The sequence below is a fragment of the Anolis carolinensis genome, chromosome 1 (genome assembly GCF_035594765.1).
Source record: "Anolis carolinensis isolate JA03-04 chromosome 1, rAnoCar3.1.pri, whole genome shotgun sequence".
NCBI classification, from domain to species: domain Eukaryota; kingdom Metazoa; phylum Chordata; class Lepidosauria; order Squamata; family Dactyloidae; genus Anolis; species Anolis carolinensis.
The window spans coordinates 240,359,971-240,379,932 of NC_085841.1; the positions used below are offsets into that span (position 1 = coordinate 240,359,971).

The 19,962-nt window shown below is 45.0% G+C and overlaps 1 protein-coding gene across 2 annotated transcripts; it reads right to left on the bottom strand.

Moving 5' to 3' along the window:
* Nucleotides 1–898: 898 nt before the first annotated feature.
* zfand2b (zinc finger AN1-type containing 2B) lies at nt 899–19,774 on the bottom strand. 2 transcript variants are annotated; one of them, XM_008112182.3, is made up of 10 exons: nt 19,643–19,774; nt 18,119–18,226; nt 9,196–9,290; nt 7,363–7,494; nt 6,448–6,599; nt 5,912–6,016; nt 4,972–5,044; nt 4,360–4,436; nt 3,939–4,023; nt 899–2,167 (listed from the first exon to the last, which is right to left on the bottom strand). In XM_008112182.3, the coding sequence occupies exons 2-10, from the start codon at nt 18,171–18,173 to the stop codon at nt 2,129–2,131; spliced, it is 813 nt and encodes a 270-aa protein (XP_008110389.1). In that variant the 5' UTR covers nt 18,174–18,226; nt 19,643–19,774; the 3' UTR covers nt 899–2,128. The 2 variants fall into 2 exon arrangements, with proteins under 2 accessions (XP_008110389.1, XP_008110393.1); XM_008112186.3 differs by having other exon boundaries at nt 19,570–19,768.
* Nucleotides 19,775–19,962: the final 188 nt, after the last annotated feature.

Here is a 19,962-nt window from a genome sequence, read left to right on the forward strand (position 1 = left end):
TTCCATGCACTGGTCATGGCACAGAGACTGCTACTATTTGTTCACATGTGTTGGGGCTCACTGAAAAAGTGCCACCCCGAATTGATGGTCAGTTTGGTTTTATAGTCCAACCTTTTTAAGCATGCACAAAGTTCAGTGAACTTTTTCTTCCTTTTTTTTCCTCTTATCAGCTGCATAAGGATTATAGTACACAGACAAAACAACTGTATATGTTGCTATGATATATGTTTGGGCTGCTGAAGCATGCAGCAGTTGCCTAAATAGGGCAAAGTCACATTTGCGGAATGTTCAAGGTGGGAGAAAGAACTCTTGTTTGTTTGAGGAAGGTGTGAATGTTTCAATTAGGTCATCTTGATTAGTATTGAGTAGCCTTTCAGCTTCAAGGTCTGGCTGCTTACTGCCTGGGGGAATCCTTTGTTGGGAGGTGTTAACTGGCCAATTGAGGTTCAATTAGTTTTTAGACTAAGCTTCGGAGATATCAAAATGTTCTCTTTACTTGCAAACCATTATGCTGCACTATATTGTTTTACCACTTACGGAACTGTGTACTTCAAAATGTGAAATCTGATTCAAACAGGGTTTTTGTGTGTGTGTCAGGAGCGACCTGAGAAACTGCAAGTCGCTTCTGGTGTGAGAGAATTGGCCATCTGCAAGGACGTTGCCCAGGGGACACCTGGATGTTTTTACCATCCTTGTGGGAGGCTTTGCCATTCTTTACTCTGAGCCAGGTCATATCTTCAGACATGCTGTTCTTGGGCAGTATATGTTAACTCTTGTTACATAATAGAAAAGCAAACTCTTGCACCCTCAGAGGACTCCCATGCAATTTTTCCAACCTTCCACTTTCCAGGATTGATGAATGCATATGCCCACAACCCAAATGAAAGCAAAGCAAATCATCGTTGTCTGTGAGTTTATTGGTTGCCACCAGATTTCCCGCATAGCCCTGTCATCACATCTCCTCCCTTACCCTGTGTAGGTGATAATGCAAAGGCACAGAATGTTAGACAGTGAAATGGCCCCTGCAGAGGGAGAGACTGGAGGTGCTGTAGAGCACAGAGCATGGAAGCCCAAGGCCATAAAGGCTGCACCTGGAAGAAGAGTGCTGCCTGACCAATGCATGCATTAGAAGACAAGACATCCAAGTGGTCCCTGAGGTATGGATGTCACCTGGGGCCGAACAGCTTTTCTACATGCAATCTAAAGCAGTTGGCCTTCTACTGAATGGGAACTTCTCTAGCACTACAGGCAGCCACTTGGCTGCTGATCACTTTTAGGCTGATCTTTGGCAGACTTTCCAAGAGGAGTAATTAAACATCTGAGTTCTGATGAGCTAGCAGAAATGGCATTAGCCAAATGGACAGCAGAGGCAGATTTGGCCATCACCTCCATCAACAGAGAAAGGATGACTTGGAATTGGGTTCAGAGGCAACCCCTTTGGTGTCCTGTGACAGTCTGACGGACCCCACTTGTTTGGAGGACTTCTCACATTGTATTATCTGACAGCAATCACTGCAATGTCAGCACTTCACAAAGGGAACCGCTACAGTAGTTTTAGGAAGACATCTACCTCACTTGAATGAGCAGCTAGAAGCAGCCCAAGTACACCTAATACAACCTGGAATCTGAGGAAGGAGAAATCCTTACTCTGAAATCATTTAGCACCACCTACTGTCAAGCTGTAGGACTGCCAGAGACTAAGATAAATAAGTGACGGCAAAGAGCCAGTGTTCCTCAAAGTTCCTTTGGCTATGGGAATTCCCCTCTGCCCTACAACAATTATTTGAGGTTCAGTTCAACTGATGCCAATGTTGTCTGCTAGTCCACCTCCTCCCCTTGCTGTGACTTGTGCTAGATGCAGTTTTGGTGGAGAGATTGGGACTGCTAATTCAGGTCTATCGTTGTTTCATCCTCGGGGGAAATGCCACCAACTGTCCCAGAGGTGTACGTGGTCACAGTGTAGAGAGACAAGGGCTGTGTGGCAAAGAGACACTCTACAGTGGCCAGACAGGGATTCAGCCTTTGGTTCATTGTCAGTAACCCTGAGGGAGCAGCAGAGGGAGGCAACCCCGGCAGGAACAGAGGAACAATCACTGGCCAGGCATAGTTCCCAGGCTTCTTCTTGTGCTCAGGATAGACAGCAGTTTGATGGTTTTGTGCTTCGAGCCTAGGACACAAATACAAGAGTATAAGAACAAGAAATGGGAATCCATTCTTCCATCTTTGAGATTGAGTTGATCTTACACTCATAACTGATAGTTTTAAAAAAAAAAACTCCATATACTCCAACCTTTTTTCGTGTCAGCAGCGACTTGAGAAACTACAAGTTGCTTCTGGTGTGAGAGAATTGGCCATCTGCAAGGACGTTGCACAGGGGATGCCCGAATGTTTGATGTTTTACCATCCTGTAGGAGGCTTCCCTCATGTTCCCGCATGGGAAGCTGGAGCTGATAGACGAGAGCTCACCCCGCTCCCCGGATTTGAACCGCTGACTTTTCGGTCAGCAGTCCTGCTGGCACAAGGGTTTAACCCATTGCACCACCGGGGGCTCCCAAGTCTACACTAATCTAATAATAATACTTTATTTGTATACTGCCCTATCTCCCTGAGGGAACTCAGGGCAGATTCCAGGATACACAACACAAAGGCAAACATTCAATGCCTAGAAACAATGAAACACAGATAAAGACAAAGGCTTGTAATCTACAAGCATATCATGTCCAGCTCCATATTTGAAACTCCTTAGATGGGTTACAATCCCTCCTTAGACCACATCCTGTTTTACATAGAAGAAAGGATTGCAAGGAGGGAGAGGGAGAGAGGGAGAGAGAGAGGGAGGGAGAGAGAGAGAGAGAGAGAGGGGGGGGGGGGAGGGAGGGAGAGAGTTAGTTGTGGGGCCCCGCAACTCTGGAACTCCCTTGTCCAGGGAAGTCAAAATGCCCTCCTTCCTGTCCTTCTGGCGGCAGGCTAAAACCTTTTTATTCAGGCAGGTTTTTAAAGATGAAGGTTTTTAATATCAATTGAGGTGGTGCTGTGCTTTTAAAGTTTGAATATATTTCAATTGTTTTTAACTGAATTTTCAATACTGCTTATATTTAATTTTATTTTAATGTTTGCATATTTGTATATTTTAAATTGTGTGCTAATGCTTTTATGTTAAGCTGCTTTGAATCTCCTTCGGGAAGAGATAAAGTGGAGTATAAATATTATAATAATAATAGAGCCCCCAATGGCACAATGGGTTAAAACCTTGTGCCGACAGGACTGCTGATTGACAGGTCAGCAGTTTGTATCCGGGAAGAGTGGGTGAGCTCCCTCTGTCAGCTCCATGAGAGAAGCCACCCACAAGATGGTAAAACATCAAACATCCAGGCGTCCCCTAGACAACGTCCTTGCAGACAATCAATTCTCTCACATCAGAAGCGACTTGCAGTTTCTCAAGTTGCACCTGAGATGAAAATAGTAGTAGTAGTAGTAGTAGTAGTAGTAGTAGTAGTAATAATATCAATCATTTTGTCATCCTGACTTCAGAAGAAGATAGGGTTCTAAAGGCCAATTTAACTGGCAATATGGCAGTTTTTGAAAGTGTACCAAATCAACCTGTTTCAGCACATCAAGAAAGAATTTTATGGCATCAAGATTTATTTTAACATGAGCTTTGTTCTGAGTATCTGCAATGTGAAACTGCTTGAGTTTTTGAATTTCTTTTTTGCAAAACACTGGTTACCAAACCTAGAAACAAGGCTCTGGAATTCAGTGCAGGGAAGTTGCTGTAGAAATGCCTTGGAGTGGCAGAAAGACCAATTATTTTAGTGTGGTCCCCAGATAGGGATCTGGCTCTGAATAATCTTGTTAAGATTCAGACCAATGCTCACAAGTTTACTAGTCAACAAAGAGTATGAAGTAAGGACAGAAAATTAATAGCTCAAGTTGCTCACTTGTTGTTGCCGCAGCCGTTGACGGTATTCCTCCTCACTAGCTGAAATGGCCTGAGCCAATGCTAGATCTTCTTCCTCCTGGGTGCTGCAAACAGGCAGAACACATGTATGAACCGGATATGCAACATATATATGCAGCTCTCTGCCAGAACCAAACAATTTTACAGTACATTCATACCAAGACAGAGATCATGTCCCACCCAATGTTTTTGTGGTGGCCTCACCACATCTGGATATCTAATGCTTAATAGGCCTCACTAGCATAGCGTGTTTGAAGGTTCACCCCAACAGAATCAGAGACCCGGATTTGATGTCAATAGATTTGCACTGGACTGGGGACAGACTATTGATCCTCCAATATGGTTGCAGCTATTCCAACACTACAGCTTGCATGCAGATGATCTTTGACACTGTGTTGTACCTGTGGGGCTGCGGTTGGGAGGGCACAACCTCTGCCAAGGACATCTCCAATGCCCGTTGCAATGCTTCCTCCTCACTCTGAAATGAGAAACAAAACCAAAGTTAACCTGCACTGGAGAGGCCAACAGTCACAGTTTTTTCTTCCCCTGGCAGGGTATGTTACAACAAAACGGGACTGGGTTTGGTTCTGTCACAGCTGCAGGCCATAAAAAGTCATGCAAAATAATCTGTTTTGTATAAAACAAGATTTGCGTGTATCAGGGGTTTGCAGTTACTGGGACAAACAGGTAAAAATACTATGATGCAGCCTCAAACTCTGGAATCCTACAGAATCCAGATAGCTCAGTTTGAAGGGTTTATTTTTAAGAGGTATAAGAAATTGCTCAAAGACAAGAAGAGGCCCTGCCATACACTCACTACCCTACACGGTTATGGAAAGGCTGCTGGATTAGAACTGGCTTTCCAAGAAAGCCAATAGTGGCCCTACTTTTCTTCTCTGCTCCCACTTCTCTGCCATATTAAAAAGCAATGGGGAAGAGAATAGCATGCCTATGATGACAAAGGGAACAATTTATTGATAATGCAAATGCTCAGCTTGTGGGCCAGCACTTACCAATCCATTCTGAAGAGCAACAACTGGTGGCATTGTGCTCTGGGGCTGAGGTGCTGCAGCCACCTCAGCAGCCCTGTAGGCAAGATCAGAAAGTCAGTTGTTACAGCTTTTGAAGCGTAAACATTTGCATGAGAAAAACCATTGTCAGACTCAATTAGGGTTTGATTTTTCTTGTATCTGAAGAAGGGAAAGAAAGTAATAGCGTGAACTGGGATTTATTGTATTTCTTCCATTCTTAGATGCACTTTCCCCCCATATAAAGATATCTAAAAAAGGGCTACATCTTAGAATTGTGGTTGCTTTTTTATAGATAAAAATAAAGCTTTTTCTGTTAATGGTACTGAAATGAGTGTGCATCTCACTATCAATGGCATCTTAGAATGGAAGAAATATGGTATTTTGTGAACTAGCCTGGTGCTATTGGGGCTCATTAGGATCACTGATATTATTGGAGCAGCTGTTCATTACGGATGGTGAATCTGTCCCATGAGGATTCCCTATCCAGCTCACATCCCTGAAGTCCAACCTCTACTCCTCCCCCAGTTTATACCTCTGAGAAAATAGCAAGTTTCTTCTATCACTGGAAGAGAAAAGAAAGCTTTTTGATGAGAGCGAATGCACTTTTTCTAGGCCAAAAAAGGCAGGGAAAAGTTTTCCTTGCCTATCTCTGCTGCCCTTTCATCTGTATAGACAGAAGTAAGGAATGATAATGTCATTTCCTGTACAAAGAAAGGCAAGCCACCAGGAGGACACCAAGGACACCCTATAATATCTTTCAGTCACCAAGGATATCCTAGTGATTTTTTCATGCTTCCAGCAAATTAATTTTAGGATGAGAAACAAAAGGCATCAGAGACTGCAGCTCCTACAGCACCTTCTCAAGGCTGCAGCTGTTAGAAAGAGACAAAAAGTAGAGAACTATCCAAACCATCTGGTGTACCTGCTAGAGGTTGGCAGGTTTGCAGTGGATCTCATGGCTTCATTGTTGGATGTAGTGTTTGTAGACGCTTTGGCAGACTTTTTAGCCCTTGCAATTGCAGCATTCCTAGCAGTAGGAGACACAACAATCAGAAAAAGCACCGCCTATATCATTGCACCAAGCCACCCCACTCCCTTTTCCAGTGACAAACAAGAATACACTCCAGCACTGTTTCTTCACTGCTGCACCACGTCAGCTCCAGCAATGGCTTGTGTCACTTTGATGCCCTTCAGCCTCAAGTAATCAGGACTGTAAACACTAGCAGCTGATTGAGCACAAATGGCAGACATCTTGAGGACACAGGATGCACAGCAGGCATCACACTCCAGTCCCAGAATACGTTTGACAGAAATCCCAGAATAGTAAAGGACAGGGATGAAAGTCAGTTCCCTTGGACAGACATCCCACACCAAAGACAGACGTGTACCAAATCTGCCAGGTCTATGCCTGTCTGTTTCACACAGTTTTGCCTAGGGCACTCCCAGAGCTGTCTTTACCCGGCTTTAGACAGTGACTGCCCAGCCCCGCTGCACTCATGATCCAGTGGGTGTCGGTGCTTGAGACAGAAGTTGCCCTGACACTGGTCACAGAGAACCTTCATCATCTCCCGTTGCTTGCAGCCAGGCCGCTGACACTTGTTGGTGAAGATCTAGACAGACAGACATGGTTGAGACTGGTCATGGCTGAAAGGGCAGTTTGTACGTTGGGGACCAACCAGGACATGTATGCTTTGAGTCACAATAAATGCAAGAGATTAAGAATCCCCTCAACTGTAAGGCTCAAACAGATGAAGAAATGACCCTTGATTTACTTAACTTTGCTCTTCAGAACTGGCTGTTTGCAGTGCGTTTTAAGGCCAGACACAGTTCTGCAGCTAGTCATGTCTGATACCATTCAATTTTGACTGATGTCTCCTATGTAACTTAGCCCTTTAAGTGCTCTCCAGCCAAATTCAGTAGACACATTAATCCAAAAATGGGAATAATCTCTCTTTCCATTTTCACTGGATTACAAATTTCAGCAGTCATAACCAGCATAGTGAGTGGTAAAGAATATTGGAAATCATGTCATTTCTACCCCTTCGCTAAGCCGAGGGTGGGAAATCTATTTCAGCCTAAAGACAACATTTCTCAAAGGCTACCTCCCTATGATGAGCAAAACCAAAGAGAAAAGGATGGGACCAAAATATTTCAAAGTTCTTCTTGCTGGCAACTTAGGCTTAGAAGATACATTTCAATCTTTCAAAATGAGAGAAAATATCAAATTGGAAATGAGGTGCCCATCTTCCCTCCCCTTCTTATGGATTCTATTCCAGAGGTTCCTGGGACTGAAATGCTATTGCATTTCCTTCCTCAGTATCAGAGAGCTGAGCTTCCCACCAGAGGTAGTATAGAGGGCAACTCATTTCCTACCTTGCGCTTACGCTGGGCTGGGTCTGATTTGCAGTCCTGGTCAATGTGCGCTCCCACAACAATATCAGGCATCTCTCCTCGCTTCACAGGGATGGGGGTGCTGCAGAGTGGGCACACAGGTACCTGCACATCCTGGAGGGATAACAGAGGGAGAGCTGTATACAATGCCCAATATCTGGATTCAGTTTACACACAGATCCATCTGAACCAACATGTCCCTATCTCCAAACATTTTCTCCCCAAAATCTATATCTGGCATTAGCTTGAGGACTCAAACTATTTCTCTTCCCCCATCTCAGTGGATATACACACTCTTCTCTAGTTCATGTTTCAGAATCCATAAAAATAAACTCTTCATGCTTCATTTCCTCCTTACTCTTAGAACACAGGGATGAGGTTTAAAACGACAGGTCACTAGATGAAAGGGAAGTTCAAAAATGTTTCAGCCCCTCCCTGCCATTCAGTCCTCCACCAATACTGCTGCTCCATTGCTACTATTAAAGATACAGGAATAGCAATGGATCAATAGCAGTTAGAAGAGACTTTCATGCTCATTTTTCACTCTGACTGAGGTCACTGACCCAGTGCTGTAACTGCTCCCTTTCCCCACATACACACACCATTGCAGCTGATTAGCTGGACTTCGGGGGAAGTTGACAAGGTGATCACAACTACATTTTCTTGGGTCCTAGCCACTTATACCCAGATGCTTCAACTGAGTACCATCAGTGATAGAACCCTCCTTATTGTTTCAATAATTTATGGAAATAATCCATATAGAAAAATGGTGCTGTGATAATGGCATATCATTCTCTAAACCAGGCATGGACAAACTTGGGCCGGCAGGTGTTTTGGACTTCTACTCCCACAATTCTTAACAGCCTCAGGCGCCTTCTTTTTCCCTGTCAGCTGCTTAAGCAGAACAGATCCTAAATTCCAACTAGACTGTACATTTATTATTTCTTGAACTAGGACATGACCTGAAATGCTGCTTGAAAGTATTTGTTGAACCTCAAAACTGACCAAAAGAAACAGTTCCTGTTTGCACTAACTAATTCTATGCTAGAATTTATTGCTTTGAAAGAAGCATTGAGTTATTTTGTCAGTAAAGTTCATTGCAAGCTTAGCACAGCAGACAGATTATAAACAAGCTGTCAAGAAGAAAGCATGCCTGGGCTCATCAAACTGATCTTGATTTCTAACTGTTTCACAATATCCAATAGTATTGGATAACAAATTTAGTCACTTATGATGCTAGAGAGTCCAGATGCAACTGTGTTGATGCCTAGCATTGCTACCTCTTTTTCAGTCTGTTAACAAAGCATCCACCAAGGAGGAATTACCCCCTGCCTAAGCGTTATGGGATCCAATTGCATCCAAGAGCATCCCACAACAAAAAAATCTTACTGCATTGTTCTCAAGGCAATGGAAGAAATGTGTGCCTTGCAATAATAATTATCTGGCCAAACAAAGTGTTATCTCTTTAATTTCAGCTGCTATTTTACTTGCTTTCTAGGCCACTGAATAATAGCAAATATAGTCTATCCAGCCTCATGAGCCACCTGTCAAACGAGACAGTAATAGTTGTCAAAAATAATAAACCTTTACTTTATAAGCACTGAGCAGCTGCCATATTACAACTGATCACTGTGGCTTCTCCTTTTGCCAGCTCTTTCAGAGGTGGAAGTCAAAGCACTTCATCCACAGAGGGCAACCATTGCTCTTTGAACAGGGCAAAGTCAATGTTCTAGGAGGACATTTACATCTGATGTAGCACAGAGTCCCCTCACCTGACACAGGTTCTTTTTTTTAACCTTCCACCAGATCACTTACCTTCTTGTAAGCTGAAGTACAACTGTGATGGGCATAGGCAACATGGTCTGTGCAGAATAGTTGTTCACAGGCATCACATTTAAGAGGGAGAAAGTCTGTGAGCAGGAAAAGACAGGACAATGAAAAGGAAAACTCCTACAAGCCAACAGCAGACAATACAAGTATTCCACTGCACACCATCAGAGCAGAACATCACATTTCTTACTGTTTCTTTAAGGGCACACGCCTTTTCATGAATATATAAGAAAAGAAGTGAACAGTGCCATAACAATGATTACTGATTATAAACAGAGATGAGAAGATATTGGGGGCGAGGAGGAGGAAGAAAGGAAGATAATACCTCCATCTTATTTTATTTCCTGAGTGTTTCCATCTCTAAATCAGATTCATATCAGAGATGATGAGCTGAAAAAGAGATCCAGACTGCTCTTTTTACTCAATATTCCTCACTATGGGATTTCAATAAAAGTATGTAATAACCTGTCAAGGACAGAACGCCACAAGATTCAAAGTAACAGAGTTTATTAGATTACAGAACTCAAAAATGCCCGTAAAACACAAGGGCCAGGCAGTTTTTGCCTTTAGGAGCAAAAAGGGGCAAAAGTAAATGTTCAAAAGATAAACCGGATTAAACCGGAGTTTAATCCGGGTAAAAACAAACTGCTTGCTTCAGCCTGGGTATAAACGAAACGAAAGCCAAGGAACAAAAGATACAAAGAATGCAACTAATTGGCAGCAGATTCCTCTCTGCTGCCAACACTGTGCTTAGAGTAACTTGCGTCGCTCCCCCACACACACAGCAGACAGGATCTCCAACACGAGTAAATCAGCCAAGGATTGTAGCAGTTGAGTAGACCAGTTCCGTTCCGTAGATCAAAGCCAGAAGCAGACGTTTGTAGTTTTTCCAAGTCCAAGAAGGGGGGAAGACAAGCCGTGGTCAGTTCAGTCCGAGTTCTCAAAGCAGGAGATGGCGTCCGTCAAGAAGACGACGGAAGGTCAAGCTAATAAGAGTAAGCACAGGTTTGCACAAACAAATGCCCACACAATCCCTCCCGCCGTCTGACCCTGGATTCCAATCAACTTACGTCACAGCACAGGAAAGCACACAAGTCTTCAGGGAAGCGTCCCACACACACACGGATCCCAAGCGTTTGCCCAGATTACCTTGCCCAACGCAATTTGCAATTGCTCTCAAGCCCCATTTTATGCCAGTTACAAATCTTCATCACTGTCAGCTGTCCTCCTTAACCCGGGCGTTTCCTCATCACTTTCCTCGTCAGAGCTGGAACACCTCTGACTACGCCCAACAGCATCTCCAGCTGTGGATCCCGTCCCATCCCTCCAGCTAAACCATGGGTCTAATCCTGAAGGTCCCCATTCATCTTCTGTCCCATCATGGCCAGTGGCACCCACTTCCTCCCTTACCCGAGTCCAATCCATCTCATCCTCCTCTGAGCTAACCAGCCCCTCCTCCATTCTCTCCGTAAACCCTTCGAAAGACTCCTCGTCAGATGGTGCTGCAAATATGTCTCGCAGTCTTTTTCTCTCTCGCTCCTCGAGAGTATCTGACTCTCGAGGAGTCTTACGCCCACGTCTGTCAGTAACAGAGCCATGAGGCTCAATCATAACACTATCCCCTCTCACAAAGGCCTCCTCCCCGGATGGCGGAGAAGTGGCAGTGATACCCTCCGCTATAGCACCACGATGACTAGAGGTATCAAGTTTCAACAGCGAACGATGAAAGACTGGATGGACCTTTAAACTAGACGGTAAACGCAAACGAAACGCAACAGAAGAAATCTTTTTAACGATAGGAAAGGGACCCAAATACCGAGGCGCAAACTTTCCCCCAGCCTGTTTAATATGTTTGGAAGATAACCACACCAAATCCCCTTCTTCCAACTCCTCCCCTGCCTGCCTGTGGCGGTCAGCCTGAGTCTTCTGCGTTGCCTTAGCTTCCAACAGTAAGCGACGGGCAACATCATGCAATGCAGCCATTTCCGAAGAGCGGTACACAGGGTCCGAAGAGACCACATTGGTCGACGGCGCCACACCTCCCCGTGGGTGAAAACCATAAGTTAGCTCAAATGGCGTATGCTGACTAGACGTGTGCACCGCATTGTTGTAAGCAAATTCCGCCACCGGTAACCACTTTACCCAAGCCGTGGGTTGATCTAAACAAAAACAACGCAGATACTGCTCTAAGAGCCCATTAACCCGTTCCGACTGTCCATCCGTTTGCGGATGGAAAGCTGAAGACACGTTTAACTTAGTCCCCAAACACTCATGGAAGTGTTTCCAAAAGCGTGACACAAATTGCGGAGCCCTATCTGAAATAATCACCTCGGGTGCTCCGTGCAAACGATAGATGTGCTTTGTAAATAGTAAGGCCAACGTAGGGGCCGCCGGAATGGTTGAACAAGGAATAAAATGAGCCAGTTTACTAAATAAATCCACCACCACCCAAATACAAGTATAACCCCCAGACTTAGGCAAATCTGAAATAAAATCCATGGAAATGATTTGCCATGGCCTCTCCGGAACAGGTAAAGACGATAACAACCCTCTAGGGCGCCCAACAGGCGTCTTACTCTGCTGACAAACGGCGCAGCTGTCACAAAAGCGCAGAATGTCTTGCCGCATCTTTGGCCACCAGTAGCTCCTGGTGATAAGCTGTACGGTCTTGAACCTGCCAAAGTGCCCAGCCATGGGTTCGTCATGGTGGGCTCTAATCACCTCCAACCTGAGGGTCCCTACTGGTACGTAAACCTGCCCCCTACGCACCAATACCCCGTCTTGATCCTGGAGATGCGGCAGTATGGTACGGTTACCTGCAGAGAGCAGCATCAGTTGCTCCTGAGTCCACACATCATCCTTCTGAGCCTCAAGGATCTGGTCATGTAACCCAAGCTCATTATCTACAACACACAGAGAGGCAGTAGGCAAGATGGTCTGACATACTACCTGCTCATTGGTCTTAAATTCCGGCTTGCGGGATAAAGCATCGGCCCGCAAGTTTGCCTTCCCCTCCACGAACTGCACCTTGAAGTTAAACCTGGAGAAAAACAAAGCCCAGCGGATTTGACGCTGGTTTAACTTCTTTGCTGTTTGCAAGTGCTCTAAGTTCTTGTGATCAGATCTGACCACGATCTGGTGCCGTGCCCCTTCAAGCCAGTGCCGCCACACCTCAAACGCCACCTTAATCGCCAACAACTCCTTCTCCCATATGGTATAGTTCTGCTCGAAGGGTGTTAGTTGCCGCGAGTAAAATCCACAGGGACGCAAGGTCCCTGAGGAATCCTTCTGAGACAATACAGCCCCCAACGCGTAGCTAGAAGCGTCCGCTTCTACCACGAACGGTCTGTCAACATCAGGATGGGTTAGTATGTTGTCCGATTGAAAACTAGACTTTAGTTGTAGAAACGCCTCGTGAGCTTCCCGCCCCCACACAAATGGCTGTTTCTTGCGCAGAAGCTGCGTCAAAGGTACCGTGAGCTTTGCAAAATTCGGAATAAACTCCCGGTAGTAATTAGCGAAACCCAAGAACCTTTGTACATCCTTCTTAGTCTTCAGCTCCTGCCATGAGTTGACGGCGTCAACCTTATGTGGGTCCATTTTAAGTTCCCTACCTGACACTACATGACCTAGGAACTCCACTTCAGGCACATGAAAGACGCACTTGGAAGCCTTGGCGAAAAGCCCATTAGCCCGCAGTCGGTGCAGAACCTGCTTGACATGTTGACGATGTTCTTTCTCGTCCTTAGAAAAAATCAAGATATCATCCAAATAAATCACTAAAAATTGGTCAATTAGGTCCCTGAACACATCGTTCATGAACCTCTGGAATACCGCAGGAGCATTACAAAGCCCAAAAGGCATGACTCGGAACTCGTGGCATCCGAAACACGTGTTAAATGCCGTCTTCCATTCATCCCCTTCCCGTATACGGATTAAGTTATAGGCCCCCCGCAGGTCAAGCTTGGTAAAGACCTTAGCCCCTTGCACCCTTGATAACAGTTCCGAGATTAAAGGCAGCGGGTACCTATCCCGAATGGTGTATTTGTTTAGGATCCGATAATCGCAGACCAACCTAAGTTCCCCAGTCTTTTTGGCTACAAAGAATACCGGTGCCGCAGTTGGAGAACTAGATGGGCGAATAAACCCCTTGGCTAAATTTTCATCTAGAAACTCCCGCAAAGCTTGCCTTTCCGGTACAGTCAAGGCATACAGCCTCCCTGCTGGCAGTTTCGCACCTTCTGCCAACTTGATGGCGCAATCATATGGCCTGTGCGGTGGTAATTTGTCCGCTTCTCTTTTACAAAATACATCAGAGAACTCCCCATACTCAGCAGGTACTCCCTCCATATCAGAATGAGTAACATTTAGAGTGCAACAGTCCTGCCTCTTTAAGATCACTTTACGTGTTGCCCAATCTACTTGTGGGTTTACTACAGCTAGCCAATCCATCCCCAGGATCACATCATATCTAGGCAAGCTCGTAATATCCCACACAAACGTTCCCGTTACTCCCTGCACCTCCCACGTTACTGCTGAGGTCTCATGGTTAACCACCCCAGTCTCCAGCAGTCTCCCATCTGCTCCTTCCACCCACACGTCGCATGCCTTGCGCACTCTAGGAATGCCATGCTTCTTAGCAAACTCAATATCTACATAGGAGACCGTAGCCCCTGAGTCCAGCAGTGCCAAAGTAGAAACAAGTTCCCTACCCCCAACAGATAATGTAATGGGTACGAAAACATGCTTCCTCCCCTCAGTTGACTGCTTGAGGAGCCCTAGTGCGTTGGACTCACGTCGCACTAGGGCTGACCTTTTCCCGAAAGCTGGGAAGGTTTCACATTACAATTTTTGGCAAAATGCCCAGCATTCCCACAGTACAAACACAAGCCCAGCTGCCTCCTACGGCTCCTTTCCTCTGTAGACAGCTTTTTAAAGACCCCAAGCTCCATGGGCTCTTCCCCCATCACCACAGGTGCCCTGGTTACATGCATGGGTGGCGCACACATTGCTTTTGAGTGTTTACGAGCCTCGAACCTTGCGTCTAAACGCAGCACCTTAGCTACTAAGGCGTCCCAGCTTTCAGCCGGCTCCAAGCGTGCTAATTCATCCTGGAGCATATCACTTAACCCGGCAGTAAATAAAAGCATGAATGCATTTTCCCCCCAATCCAGCTGGTGGCGATACAGGTTAAACTTATTTAAGTAATCCAAAACAGTCCCCTTTCCCTGTTTCAACCGATACAGAGCCCACCCAGCGTTCTCCGTGCGGAGAGGATCCCCAAAAGTATCAGTTAACAACTTTTTGAAATTATTCAAATTGTCCTTGACTGGGTCATTTCCCAAAATTAAATTAGTGGCCCATTGTCCTGCGGGACCGGTCAACAAACTCAAAATAAAGGCCACCTTGCTAGTGTCTGTAGGAAAAGCATGAGCACTGAGCTGAGAAAAATAAAGCTCCACTTGTGCCAAAAAGGTTGGCAACTTGCACCTGGTTCCGTCAAAGCGTTCAGGAGTCAAAACATGTCCTTTCACAGCCTGAGCTGTTTGGATAACGGTAAAAGCCGTTTGCAATTGGTCTACTTTGGCCCTTAACTCATCCATCGTCTTCCTGACGGGTTTATTGCTGCAATAAACTTTTTATGGGCGTTGGGCAATCTGTCAAGGACAGAACGCCACAAGATTCAAAGTAACAGAGTTTATTAGATTACAGAACTCAAAAATGCCCGTAAAACACAAGGGCCAGGCAGTTTTTGCCTTTAGGAGCAAAAAGGGGCAAAAGTAAATGTTCAAAAGATAAACCGGATTAAACCGGAGTTTAATCCGGGTAAAAACAAACTGCTTGCTTCAGCCTGGGTATAAACGAAACGAAAGCCAAGGAACAAAAGATACAAAGAATGCAACTAATTGGCAGCAGATTCCTCTCTGCTGCCAACACTGTGCTTAGAGTAACTTGCGTCGCTCCCCCACACACACAGCAGACAGGATCTCCAACACGAGTAAATCAGCCAAGGATTGTAGCAGTTGAGTAGACCAGTTCCGTTCCGTAGATCAAAGCCAGAAGCAGACGTTTGTAGTTTTTCCAAGTCCAAGAAGGGGGGAAGACAAGCCGTGGTCAGTTCAGTCCGAGTTCTCAAAGCAGGAGATGGCGTCCGTCAAGAAGACGACGGAAGGTCAAGCTAATAAGAGTAAGCACAGGTTTGCACAAACAAATGCCCACACAATCCCTCCCGCCGTCTGACCCTGGATTCCAATCAACTTACGTCACAGCACAGGAAAGCACACAAGTCTTCAGGGAAGCGTCCCACACACACACGGATCCCAAGCGTTTGCCCAGATTACCTTGCCCAACGCAATTTGCAATTGCTCTCAAGCCCCATTTTATGCCAGTTACAAATCTTCATCACTGTCAGCTGTCCTCCTTAACCCGGGCGTTTCCTCATCACTTTCCTCGTCAGAGCTGGAACACCTCTGACTACGCCCAACAGCATCTCCAGCTGTGGATCCCGTCCCATCCCTCCAGCTAAACCATGGGTCTAATCCTGAAGGTCCCCATTCATCTTCTGTCCCATCATGGCCAGTGGCACCCACTTCCTCCCTTACCCGAGTCCAATCCATCTCATCCTCCTCTGAGCTAACCAGCCCCTCCTCCATTCTCTCCGTAAACCCTTCGAAAGACTCCTCGTCAGATGGTGCTGCAAATATGTCTCGCAGTCTTTTTCTCTCTCGCTCCTCGAGAGTATCTGACTCTCGAGGAGTCTTACGCCCACGTCTGTCAGTAACAGAGCCATGAGGCTCAATCATAACATAACCAGTTTGTGGAACAAATTCTCTTTGGGATCTTAATTTAAGAGAAGCAAGAAAATGTCCCTGGGAAAAAAAATACTCAAGATTTGTCGTTATCAAGATACACAACTAGAACAACAGAGCACTCAGCAGATGGCTGAGTCTGTAAACATTCTGGTGTTTAGGGAAAAGATGTGCCTAATCCAGGAAAATGTTCTCAAATGCTAACCACTCCCACATCTTTTCACATTGGTAGCTATATATTGATGTGTGTGAATCTATGATCTTTGATCTTACAAATAGTGACTTTCTTCTTTGTTAAAATGTGTAAGCTTGGAATTAAATACAAACTCCCAGAAATACAAATAATCAGAGAAGGATGTAGATATCTGTTACAACCTGCTATGCTAGCAACTTCTTGACAATTTTGTGATCAAATATATTACCAATGTTATTGGAATGGGCTTCATTACGAAGCACACCATCCAATTTTTTTTCAAATTTTGTATAACCTTAACGTTCTTAATTTGGAGCTATCTGATGCTAGCTTGATTTGTTTTTATTACATAAGCTAAACAAACGTTTGGAGAATGATATACCTTATAAATGTGTCCAAAGAAGACAAATTTAGCTAATCAAACATGAAAATGTTAAGCCATGAACATTAGTATTTTCTCAATTTCTTCTAGGAGTTCATCTTATGGCATGACCATAAACTTCAAAGCAACTGAGAATGTCAGGGCTTTCAACAAGATGCGCCATTGTATAGAATTCTCTGCTCCCTTGTTATCTTTCTAAAACAATGTATGGCAACACAACAAGACCGTTCTTACATCATTGATGAAGAATTCAAAAAGCATGTGCCACAGCCATCACATGACATGTTATTTGAAGAGCAACACATCCCAACAGTAATAGGCACATTACACCATAGAAACCACTTCTGAAGTCCCTTCCAAGGATATTTGTGCTAATTCCCATAGAGTAGCAATGTTTAAGGGCAACTGAGAAAGAAATGAGATGCCCTATTTAGAGTTTTAATGCTCTAAGTAAACATTGAGCACCTCTTAACTGGTATTCCGAAATACAGAATACTCCAAGATCCAAAATTGTACACAAGGCTGGATGAGATAGTGACACCTTTGTTTTCTGATGTTTCAATGTACACCAACTTTGTTTTGTACACAAAATCATTAACATTGTATAAAATTACCCTCTGGCTATGTGCATAAGGCGATTTTAGCATTTAGACTTGAGTCCCATCTCCAAGATATATCAATATCAATTTACAGGTATGCAAATAGTATTCCAAAATCCAAAACACTTCTGGCCCCAGGCATTTCAGGTAAGAGATTCAGCCTGTACCATCTCTGCAAAGTGTCACTCCCTTATAATCAACTTGAGAGCATGTTCATTGGCTGAAAAGAGCAAGTATGGAAACAAACACAGATCTGCTACCTTCATGAGCTATAACACAAGCTCCCACAACAAACACCAGAAAAACCAGGCCCCCATACCCTGCACTGCAAACTGCTAAAAACCACCACATGCTACTCCTTGTGCAAGGGAAGCAACATACGTAAACAACCCAAGTCTTAACCTCTCCATCCTCCAAGGAAGCATCTACGTTATTGAAATAGTGCACTTTGAGACCCCTTTAACTGCCATGGCTTAGTGCTATAAAATCATGGGAGTTACAGTTTTATAAGACCTTTAGCCTTCTCTGTCAAATAGTTCTGGTGCCTCATCAAACTAGAAACTCCCGTGATTCCATAGTATTGAGCCATGGCACTATTGCTGTCAAACTGCAGTAATGTATACGGTGCAGATCAGGCATGGGCAAACTTCAGCCCTCCATGTGTTTTGGACTTCAACTCCCACCAATCCTAATAGCCTATCGGCTGTTAGGATTTGTGGGAGTTGAAATCCAAAACACCTGGAGGGCCAAAGTTTGCCCATGCCTGGTATAGATGCACTCCTGGAAACAAAAGGCTGAGTCCTCCCAAGCCTCTTTAGGTGACTTTTATTTGCTGCCTGCTTCATCAAGCAAGCATCTCTTCAGGGAGGGGAGACAAGCAGCAAGATGTACAAACACAGTATTGAGGCCAAAGTCTGGCTCTCACCAAGGCGTTTGCAGGATGGCTGTGAACAGTGAGCGCCTAGATCTGGGAACTCCATGGCGCTGGATGGGAGGCTGGACCCAAGCGCAGGTGGAGGAGCAAAAACCCCACCTGCAGGGAGAAAAACAAGAAATAGGAATGTTAGAGGGGGGGGGGGGAGGATGGGAGGAGGAAAGGGGGGAATGATGGAAGGAGATAAAGAAGGGAGAGGGAGAGAGAAAGGAGGAAAAGAAGAAAAGGACAAGAGGCAAAGAACAAGAGGGATCCTCTCACCTCCGCAGGAGTCTACCGTATACCATGCAGCTGTGGACAAGTCTACATAGGGACCACCAAATGCAGCAGCATTGCCCAAATATAACTCAAGGAACATGCAAGGCACTGCAGACTAACTCAACCAGAGACATCAGTCATAGAAGAGCACGTGATGAACCAACCTGGACACAACATATTGAGAACACAGAAATGCTGGACCACTCTAACAACCACTACATAGAGAAGCCATTGAAATCCACAAACATGTGGGCAATTTCAACAGAAAAGAAGAAACCATGAAAAGAAACAAAATCTGGCTACAATATTTTTAAAAAACCTCTAAAATCAGGACAGCAAATAAAGAACAACACTCTGAAAACGGGAATTCCAGGCGTAAAGCAATCAGGGCCAGCTAATACCTCCCAATAAAGGATTCCCCAAGGCAGGAAAAAGCCAGGCCTTGAAGCTGCAAGGCTTTTCTATGCTAATCAAGTGTTTAATTTCAACATTCACACTTGCCTCCAACAGACAAGAGTTTTTTCTCCCACCATGGGCCTTTCACAGATATATAAACCCCACTTGCCTAGTTTTCAACAGATCTCATAACCTCTGAGGATGCCTGCCATAGATGTGGGTGAAACGTCAGGAGAGAATGCTTCTGGGACATGCCCAGAAAACCCGGAAAACTCACAGCAACCCAGAAAGAAGAAAAGAAGGAAGTAGTAAAGGAAGGAAGAAGGGAAGAGCAATAAGGAAGAAGGGAATAATGCAGCAGTAGTGGGGCTGTTGTTAAGCGGAAGGATAGTAATTGAGACCTAATCCCTCTTCTGTGGCTAAGTAAGTACAGGATACATCATCATCACTAAATAATTATTACTGTTATTATAATGGTTTGTTCATACAGCGCTATCAAATGTGCAGCAAAACACATGGGTCTTGTCAAAGTCTACATTATGCGTGTGTATATATATACACACACAGAGGGCAGCAATATACAATTGCAAAACAAAGCAAGCATTCTGTTAGGAATTGTGGGAGTTGAACAAAACACCTGGAGGGCCCAAGTTTGCCCATGCCTGGTCTACAATATGTGTATGTACACATACTGAGGGAGAGAGAAAGAGAGCAGCAATATACAATTGCAAAACAAAGCAAGCATTAAAGAAGGAAGAGCAAAAAGGAGGGAGGAAGACGCTACCGACCGAAGGGGAGCCCCTGGGAAGGAAAATGGGAAGGAAAGGGCCCCGATGAGGAAGCGAAGGGGGACACGTTTACCCTCCAGAAGGAACCAGGCTCCGCCTCCTCTGCTGCAAACGAGGAAGCCTCCTGGGCTCTTTCCACCCCGCCCCAACTTCCGCGCTGGGGCCCGATGACGTCATGCCGCAAGCTCCTCCCCGTAGTAATGCGTCCCAGACTAGTTTTTATAGACTTCAATTCCCAGAGTTCCTCACAGTTGGCCAAGTTGGATGGGGCTCCTGGGAGTTGAAGTCCTAAAGAAAACATGGCGTTCGAAACTAGGCCCGAAGAACGCCGCCCGTCGAGTGACCCAACCAATCCCAGCCAGGAAAGGAAGCCCAGCGCGCCACGCGTGCGCA

Excerpts from the sequence above, each read along its gene's own strand:
- zfand2b (XM_008112182.3), bottom strand. The coding sequence starts at position 18,173 with ATGGAGTTCCCAGATCTAGGCGCTCACTGTTCACAGCCATCCTGCAAA. Across the intron at positions 7,495-9,195 it reads GTACTTCAGCTTACAAGAAG|GATGTGCAGGTACCTGTGTG; the intron begins GTAAGTGATCTG and ends TTATCCCTCCAG. Across the intron at positions 2,168-3,938 it reads AACGGCTGCGGCAACAACAA|GCTCGAAGCACAAAACCATC; the intron begins GTGAGCAACTTG and ends TTTGTGTCCTAG.